Raw genomic sequence first — 10,067 nt, 5'->3', positions numbered from 1 at the left:
TGTCACCACTATCTCTTTCCATGTTTTGTGTCAAAATATTTTTTCCATTAGTAATATTCACTGAAAGAATTACATCAAACCACCATTTCTCTTTTAAGGTTTGTATAAATTCTCTTGATAAGTGGAGCGGTAAATGTGTTAAATGTGCTTTATAGAGAGTATTGACAGAAGCATCTTCCAGAATGCTGTTGTCCCATTTTTTCATAAGCAGGTTTGTGTCTAATCAGGAAAACACATAGTACTAGAGGTTATCCGAAGGACCAAGGAGCTGTCTGACAGCTCATCATGGATCCTCTGGCATCAGCAATATTGCTAATCAATGCTTTCTCCCGCCTGCAGTGATGGATCATTTTGGGAAACCTCAGACTGAAAAAGAATGAATCTGTGATGTATGTACTGTATTAGCATACCTATTATTCTTGACTTATTTTACATTTTGTGGAGGAAAAACTCAAGATCAGCTTCTCTGTTTCAGTTCCTCCAGAAGTGGAGCTGACCAGGCAGAGACTTCTAAATATGACAGAATGACCTCTGTTGTCTCACTTCTCCTTTCCTGTTGGCTCCTTGCTTAATCAAACATTGGCAAAAGTCACTCAGCCACTAATTTGTCAGTGCTGCCACTTTGGCTTTGAACCAGACAATTTTTTCTACTCTAAATGCCATTTTTAAACCTTTATCTCTCCAGCAGATATGTAATGGCTTCAATTTCAACCCAAACAGGAAATCAAGCTAAACAAAGCTCCTCCAGCAAGTTTGAGCATGTTTTATGGAGGTTTTATGGGAGTTGTCTTATAATCCCTGCTGTAGTACAGGCACATTGGTATTTATTTTCATATTTTAAAACAAATGCTACCATAGAGAGAAACTTCTATGACTTCAGGAAAGTTTTTTCATTCATTTACACTGTTTGATTTCAATAAGTGATACAAAGAAACCCCCAAATTAAACATGAGCCAGCTTTAAGTAATATTTTCTTACTATATTCAAGTCAATTGAACGGTTTCAGTTTCAGTTTGTCGTTAGTTGGGGCAATGTGAGAGTGTGTGTAAGAGAAATGACAAAAACTCAGGACATCATTGTGGGAAGACAGTGATTTATGGCGCACTATAGCAGCTCAGTGGTGGCTGACAGTGTTAAGTGGAGGTGGAGACAGGCCTGTCAGAGGTGAGCAGAGGGCAGATAAGACTGGCAAAGACAAAATATTTTTCTTAGGCTGCTGTCCTCACATACACACTCTGACTTTTCCTTTTCATTAGTAATGGTCACAGAACAATGAACATGGAACATAGACTCATACATAATGCACATGCAAATACACACAGGCACCCACAGACACTCACTGGAACCTGTCAGTGGTGGATTTTACCTTACCTTACATTAAAAAAAGTGTTGCCAAATATTAATACACACTTTACAAATAAACAAATGACAGAAATAAATATGACTACAGGAACAATTTTAGCAAGTTTTTGTCTTCTAGCTTAACATTTGAAAAAAATACAGATTCATATGTTAAAAGGACATTATTTAGAGAGTGGAGCATGTGGTTGAAAGTCAGACAGGTTTGGTAAGATGAGGTTCAAGGGGCCATGTGTAGTTTTCAGTGGCCTCTAGTGGTGAGATTTCAGATTGCAACCACTACCTTTGCAAACGGGTGCTTGTGAGTGTGCTCGAACTAATGAGCAAAACAGAGACCAACACACATAAATAAAAATAAGTCATTCATAAAAAGTCATTCTGTCCATGTAGTTACTTGTACAGGGCAGAATGAAATAGCGTTTCTCAAGGGCTGTGCAATCATTCAGACAACATACAACATTAAATAGATAAATAAAATTTATATAAAAATCATCAAAGGGACATGCAGGTGATTCTACTGTATATAAAACACTGTCTCCTCCAGGGCCAGCAGAGAGAAATGTCTTGAAAACAATCAATCACATCCAATTGACCACAGCAATCTTCAGTGTACTTCCACCACTATCATTACTGCTACTCCAGTTACCACTATTACTGCTGAATATAAGAGGAAACTTTAATGATTCCTGAGGGAAATTGGGGATTTCAATCAAACATGTGCAAAACCCAAGAGTGACATCATTGATTTAGCTCATTTTTAGGGACCACACAAGCTATAAGACAAAAGAAGGTTTCTCAAGTGACAAAAACTGCTTTATCAGTATATGACAATTACTCAGTCATGTTGTGTCATCTTCTGGCCCCTTTTACCTCCCTACACAGAATAAATGCAGTATTGTGTGTTGTATGTTACATTTATATTTCACATAGTCAAATATTTTTGCTTATCTTCTTGAGCTGGTGAGAGCTGATATTTATATGGACAATGATGAACTCATTTGTGGTTTACAACAGCAGATAAGACAGCTCATTTTAACAGTAAGCATATTATGAGGATTCAAGTCCAAACATAGACAAGACTAGTATTGATTTCCTTCCTGATTTTCAAAAAAGGGAAGTTAAACATTCAGTGAATGATACTGTCCTGCAGTGTGTGTGGGGGGAGAAATTCATCTTATCCTCATTTCAGGACAGTTATACAATAGCCTACACACATGCGTGGTCTTTGTTATTTTTTCCTCTCAATCCTGACCCAAGGTAAGTCGATATTCTGTGCTTATTTGTTTTCTTCTATTTGTAGAGTGCTTGTGGATATAAGAGTTGCGGAGTGTGTGTGTATGTGCATGATGGCGGGGAGAAGGGTGGTTGCATTTGTGGGCTTCGCATTTCAGAATTACAATTGCAATTTGCATCTTATCGTCCAGTTTGACCAAAGTCGTTGATGTCTTCCACAGTGTCTTCCAGCACCTTGAAAGTCATTGGGCACAATGTCACTTTGCCCTGCAAGTATGACACCCAATCTCAGAGTGTCTTGAGTTTCTGTTGGGGACAAGAGACGGTGCCCATGTCCAAATGCTCCAACACCATCCTCTCCTCCGAGGATGGGGCTGTACAATTCAGGCAGTCCCCCAGGTACCAGCTGCTGGGCAGGGGGACAGACGGAGACATGTCCTTGACCATCCTGAACGCTCAGTGGAGTGGTGCTGGTGTGTACGGCTGCAGGGTTGAGATCCCTGGGTGGTTCAATGACTATAAGGTCAACACATACCTTGTCATGGAGGAAGGTAATGCTCATGAAAATCATCCAGGGGGGATCATGAACTTACTCCATCTTAAGGTATTTGTTTATTCCAGCTCCCGTGGAACAACATGTTACCGATGCTTGGACACTTACTACTGGTGGGACACAAGGTGAGCAATCTCCTGTAAATGAATAAATAAGGTCATAAAGTGGTGATTTTGATCAAAATTTTAAATCTAAATGTCTTGGAGCAGCTGTTTTATTGGCAATGTTTTGTAGTCAATGATAAAGCATACTGTATGGCATTTAACTTTATGCATAAAGTTTTATACGTTGTCGTGACAGTTTCAACTTCTTACAAAAATATTGACAACTTTCACAACAAAAAATGCAGAAGTTGGTGACCCAACGTTTGCCACAAATGGAAATGCAACAATTAAGGTATGGTACTGTTTATTTCAAAATGAGGAAATATAATACAGTGATACAGAACAAAATGTATAATTATACTTTTTACTGTACAAGATGAATCCCAGAGGGCTAAAATGAAAAACTACAGTGTTTTGTGTCTAAAGTAATGCTTTTTTTTTTTTTATTCGAAGAACTGAAGGAAATTGCAAATCTAATCTAAGGTGTTGGCTTGCAATTAGACTCAGTTGGAGAATTCATTCATTTTGGCTGGGGTTGCACCAAATGATAATTTATAGGAGAGCCTTTCCTGATCTTATTTGACTTTATTTTATCCCTTTTATTTTATTCTATTTTACTAATTTTATATTTATCTTAAATGTGTATTTTAGTCTTTTCTTTTCTTTATCTTGTATTGTTTTTGTATTATTGTTTTTTTGGGTATTATTGTTTTTTGGGTATCATTGTCTTTACACTTGTTAAAACACTTTGTAACTTGTTTTTGAAAAGTGCTCTACAAATAAAGACTATTATTATTATAATTGATTATTAAGATTATATAATGAAGATAATGGGTAGACACTCAGTTTATGTACTAGTTCTGGGTTTTCAACAAGTTCATTCAGGTGTGTTAGCCAGAACACCACTTAGGCCAAATGTATGAGTATGAAATGATGAGCGGAGAGATAATTCTTATTCTGTTTCTTTATTCCTCTTTCTTGTGTGAACGAGTTGGAGGATGGGTGTAATGCTAAGTGTGGTTTCTATAAAGAGAGAAACAAATACAAATGAATAAAGGAAACATATGCGTACAGTCATTCCTCCTTAAGCACTACTATACATTACCAAACATAACAAAAACAATAGTCAGGATATGACGATATATCTCTTAAACTCTAATAATATAAGCATAAAGAAAGGATTCACACCCTTATTATATGGAATTCTCAGATTTTCTACTATGCGTTAAGTTCCCGCTTAACAGACAGCACTTCCTGTCACCTTTGATACGCTTTATAGCCTCCAACTGACTAAACGGCTGGCTGCTTTTATTGTGATGATGTTCCGTTCGAGCTAGCAAGGCCTTGATTCAGAAGCATCTACAGCGCTCCAAATAACAATATTTAACACCACTTACTTCTTATTCTACTCAACCACCCAGTGCTGAACAATCCTAACAACAAGCAGTAAAGTATAAACATGTCTAAACACGATATTACATATTTTTAATCAGACGTACCGAATCAGATGAGCCGAAGCTCGAAAGTGAATGTACGAATGCGGATCTAACGTTAATTAGCACCGCGTCCCTTAAACTCATAACTCTTATCCACATCAAACAGCAGAAATAACAACTGGTTTGACAACTAAATTCAATATCACAGATGTACTTACTCTTCTCATTTACTCACACTCTGAAGAAAGGTGCAGCTCACAACTACAATACAGCTGACCGACTATCTCCATCATACTGTATACTAATTGTGTGAGGTCAGATAATATACAAATCAGCACGCGCTTTGGCTACCCGGTTACAATGCTAAATAAACGGAAATAAACGTGAACCACAAAGCCCATTATGGTCAACTGTACTAAATAATACTAACACTAACATAACTTTGGAGCCTTTTCTACAGATTAGTTTTTCGATTAGTCAATTGATCTAAACTAATTTAGCGAATAAATATTATTATATTATTTTGTAATTGCTCAATTAATATAACAATTAATCCAATTACCTCAAGTAATTTGTGGATGAAGTGAGTGCCCAGCCGTAGTTGCGGCACATCTGGGCTTCTTCAGGAACATTTTGTCTGAAGAATAAAAAACATGTCATAGTGTGCGACTTTACCATTTTACTTTTATTGAAAAACATAATTCAACTTTATGTGATTTTGCACATGTGGGACACCCACCAAAAACCAATTGTGAGAGGCGAGTTGTTACAGTAAAACGATGGGGGAAACGTGAGTCAGATTTGGAGAGAGGAGTTTGTTGTGATGGAGTAACATAAGGAAATTAAGTCTTGCTAGCAGCTCCTCTATGTACAGGCTACACAACAAACTCCTCTCCCTTGGGCCTTTCTCATTTCCCAAATTTATGTCTCCTGGACTCCTCGATCCTTGACTCCTCGTGGCGCGTCTTAGTCCCTCCCACCAGAGTTGCGAGCTCAAGGAGTTGAGGAGGGGAGGCAAGGAGTGAGGAGTCGAGGAAACAGGCATTTAACGAAGTGAGATGTCCTTTCCTCGAAGCCATTTTAATGCGTCGTCAGACATGTTGCAAAGCTGCATCATCTGTCCACTGTTAGAGCTGTGATCTCTATCAGAAGAGCTGACAGGCTTTTGGCACTAAAGCTACAGATCACATCTTAACAATCAAGAAACATGTCTGTCAATATTATAACATGTATTATAACATGTAGAAACATCTCGAGCCTCTGTCCAATACTGTCTACTACAGATTACAGTAGCCTACCATCATTCACTAAACAGAAATACAATACAAAAAGTTATTTTGGGTGCGCCTTTTGTCTGTACACAGGAGATCATTTCAGCCCTCAGCCTGATGAAGTGAGAGTTTTATCATCAGTCCCTTTACAAAATTACTAACATTTATCTCATATAGCCCCAATTAAAACTGTCACCACAGGATTATACTGTTGTAATGAGTGCAGACTACATGGGCACTATAATAACTTGAAACATCATTGCTGAATGCTCTGGTTCATAATCCAGCCTAATAATTTGACTTCAGCAGCTGATTGCACTTTGTCAAGATTAGCCTATAGCAACTGAATTGGTGTCATGTGCAGATCGGCTCCTACATTAACGGAATATTAATTTATGTTGCTGTGGCTCCTGCGTAAATGTGCACAGCCTCTTTGGAGAGGAGCTTCACCCAGCCAGCCGCTATTCAATGTTCATTTTAATGATCCTGCTGCCCATCCACACATCACATTAAACAACAACATCAGTGATATCAAAGTGAAATGACATTAAGGAATGCGGTTAGTAAAGGGCAGAAAGTTTTATCGCGCAGTTGATCATTTTAAATAATTAATACAACTTGTGAATACAGCAGGAACACTGTAGAGTCCTGCTCCGGTCATGGGTTGGTCCAGCTGCATGTCACGCCTCTTTTTAACATCAAAGCGGCTGAAAAAACTTTCGCAAAGGATACAGGTATCGTTGTTAACGATAGTACTTAATACAGCTGACTACCAGAACATAGTCAACACACTACTAATGGACACAAACACATATGAGACACTGAGACGAGACCCAACCAGTGGATACAAGAAAAAGGCCATAGAATGTCTACAACAGTTACAGAAGGACAACACCATCACCCGTGAACAATATTACCGTTTGTATCCTGGAGAAGCCATTCCTTGCATTTATGGACTACCCAAGATACACAAAGAAGCCCCACTCAGGCCGATTATCAGCAGCATTAACTAGGTCACCTACAACATTGCCAAACACATTTCCACCATCTTAGCTCCTTTGGTGGGAAACACGCCTCACCACATTCAAAACTCTATTGACTTTGTAAACAAAGTTCAAGGACTAAAACTGGATCCAGATGAAACCATGGTATCCTATGATGTGACTTCTTTGTTCACCTGCATCCCCACCATAGAGGCAGTAGAAGTGGAGAATAAAGCCCTCAACTCCTTCAGAGGAACAGCACCGAGCCACTGGTACAGATATGTGGACGACACCTGGGTCAAATTTAAAAGCCAGGAAGTGCAAGCCTTCACAGAACACATCAACTCTGTGGACAGTAACATCAGGTTCACACGAGAAGATGTTCACAACAACAGTTTGGCCTTCCTGGACTGCGCTGTACACATTGAAGAGGACAGGAGCCTGCAGATTGGTGTTTACAGAAAACCCACACACACAGACCAATACCTACTCTTCGCTAGGCGTCATGAGAACACTGCACCACAGAGCGGAAAACATACCAACAAGCGCCCAAGCCAGAGAGAAGGAACAGAACCACCTGAAGGGGGCACTTACAGCCTGTGGATACCCTAAATGGACCTTTGTGAAGACAGCCACAAGATCCAAGAAGAACAAAACTACAGGGGAGGAGGAAAAGAAGGTCAAACGCAACAACATTGTGATTCCATACGTGTCTGGAGTATCAGAGAAACTCAGGAGGATTTTCAACAAACATAACATCCCTGTGTTTTTTAAACCCAAGAACACAATAAGACAGATGCTGGTACACCCCAAAGACCGCACACCCAAACACAAGAAAAGCAATCTAGTGTATGCGGTTCAATGCAGTGAGGAATGCACAGACCTGTACATTGGGGAGACTAAACAACCACTAACAACCACAAACGCATGGCTCAACACAGAAGGGCCAACTCCTCAGGTCAAGACTCTGCAGTCTACTTACATCTGAAGGACAGAGGACACTTGTTTGAGGACCACCAGGTGCACATTTTAGACAGAGAAGATGGATGGTTTGAAAGAGGTGTCAAGGAAGCCATCTGCACCAGGGTCGAGAAGCCGTCATTGAACAGGGGAGGGGGTCTACGCCACCACTTATCCCCCACTTACAATGCTGTCCTTTCATCACTTCCCAGGAAACTCAACGAACGTAACCTATTGGCCTCAGGTGAAGATACCAACGATGGTTGTTCAGTCTTGGCCACAGGTAGTCTTAACGACTGTAACGACTGTCGTCACAGCAACAAGGAACACTAACGAACCAGCGGTATCGATGACCCGGGCCAACGACCCCACTGAGGTTAAATAGCTGTTTCCCTGCCAGTCAGTCAGAACTGAAGAAGTCCTTTGGATGAGGGACGAAACGTCTTCCAGTATCTTCAACCAAGTCCAGTTGACCTTGATTTTAACCTTCGTTGGATACAGGTATCCTCGCTTATAGCTCCTCCAGCTAGCCTCCTCGATCCTCGCACCTCGAGGTGAATTTTTAGGAATTGAGATGTCCTTCAAGATGGGGTTTCCTGCAACAGGTCGCCTCTCACAAGATTTCAGAGCGAGATTTTTCCTTGAGTGAGACTTCAGTTTCTTGTTTAAAACAAAGGGTTGTCACCGGGAGTCACTCATCCTTTCCATGATGTTGTCAGACACCCAGTATAACAGTCTGAGCGTGCAGCTACTCGTATTCCAAAACCTTTGGTACCTACTAGTCATTTCAACCCCAAAATATGTGAAAGGTTTAAATGGTTTTAAATACCGAGATTACCCTTTAAGGCTGAAAGTAAGAAAACAGTTTCCAATATACTGAATATTTATGGCACATAAACTATGTGCCACTTATAAACGACCCAGTCCCTCATGAGAAGGTTAATTTTCATTGCAGGAAGAATTCAAAGCCTTCCTGGAAGTGGGGAACATTGGCAGGATAGTAGCTATTTTCTTCCTCACCATCATCATAATCCTTGTCTTATTATGCGTAAGTGTGGAACGAATTATAGTTTGTGACTCATGTGCCATTCAGATTTACTTTACACATTTAAATCGGGTGTCTATTGAACACTTTATATTCTGTATCATCAGATATCATTTTAACGTTTGTATTTCTTCAAACCAGAGAGAGGATTTCTGCCGAGGAAGACACTTCAACATCTCAACACCTCAGCTGCTGAGAACATTTATGAAAGCGTCCCGATGCCTGAGTGATGGTCAACGTTGCGAGAACAAAGGAGTTTGCAGATTTCTATAGGCAACTGCTTGCTGAACTTGTCATGTGTTGACTCTATTCACCTTTAGAACGCTTGTCTATTGTTTAGTAGAAAATGACCTATGTCCCTAGTTAATCAGATTACAGCATTGAAAAAAGTTTCATACACCCTGCAGATTAATTGATTGGCTTTTATTTTCTCCCCGTCTGTTTTTCATGGAAAAACTGATGTCACAGACCTTAAAAGCTTGCGGATGGTTCAGACTTGTGGACACAATGCCACCTACTGGATTTAATACATTATTACTGGACTTCTAATTCAAAGTAGAGAATAGGTTTGGTTGGTTAACAGTTTGGCTGGGCAAGCTGAGATAGAAATGGAGGACAGTGTGGGAGAAATGTCAATTCATACTGGGGTCAAGTCAATTTTATTTATATAGCACAATATGACAAATCACAGTTTGCCTCAAGGGACTTTACCTGACTATGTTTTGAATAAAGTTGAAAGGTAACATCTAAATTGTTTACTGAAAAACTATTCCCAGTAAGAATAAAATAAAAAGTAAAACATGTATGCATTATTTATATGAATTTGTGCAACAAAGTAAGCAAAAAGAAAGAAATCAGATGTGAAGACATTTTTTCTGAATCAGTGAGATAAATGCTCTGAATGAGGCTCTGACTTTGTGTTCACAGCATATTTCATGGCTGATAGCAGCAGAAATGTGTCACTTTGCATGATTTAAAATTGTTGCTGCTCTATGGAGGTCTCTCATTTGCAGGTGTATATTTTTTGTGAATTGACGGCACACATCTAAAAAAGAGTTGGTACTTTTGTAACATTATTCTGCAATTTTCAGCAAAATCTAATAAATGTAACTACCTCCTATCA

General features: G+C 39.4%; 1 protein-coding gene across 1 annotated transcript; it reads left to right on the top strand.

Moving 5' to 3' along the window:
* Positions 1-2,178: 2,178 nt before the first annotated feature.
* Positions 2,179-10,067, top strand: LOC119884095 (T-cell immunoglobulin and mucin domain-containing protein 4-like). The gene is made up of 4 exons (XM_038694565.1): positions 2,179-2,616; positions 2,814-3,143; positions 3,214-3,270; positions 9,086-10,067. Exons 1-4 carry the CDS (start codon positions 2,574-2,576, stop codon positions 9,172-9,174), a joined length of 519 nt encoding a protein of 172 aa, XP_038550493.1. The 5' UTR covers positions 2,179-2,573; the 3' UTR covers positions 9,175-10,067.

This window comes from Micropterus salmoides, unplaced genomic scaffold (assembly GCF_014851395.1).
Source record: "Micropterus salmoides isolate LMB-PRFRI ecotype aquatic unplaced genomic scaffold, ASM1485139v1 Ms_hic_scaffold_317, whole genome shotgun sequence".
NCBI classification, from domain to species: Eukaryota; Metazoa; Chordata; class Actinopteri; order Centrarchiformes; family Centrarchidae; genus Micropterus; species Micropterus salmoides.
The sequence above is the reverse complement of the archived record's forward strand: the minus strand, read 5'-3'. Positions and strand labels throughout refer to the sequence as shown.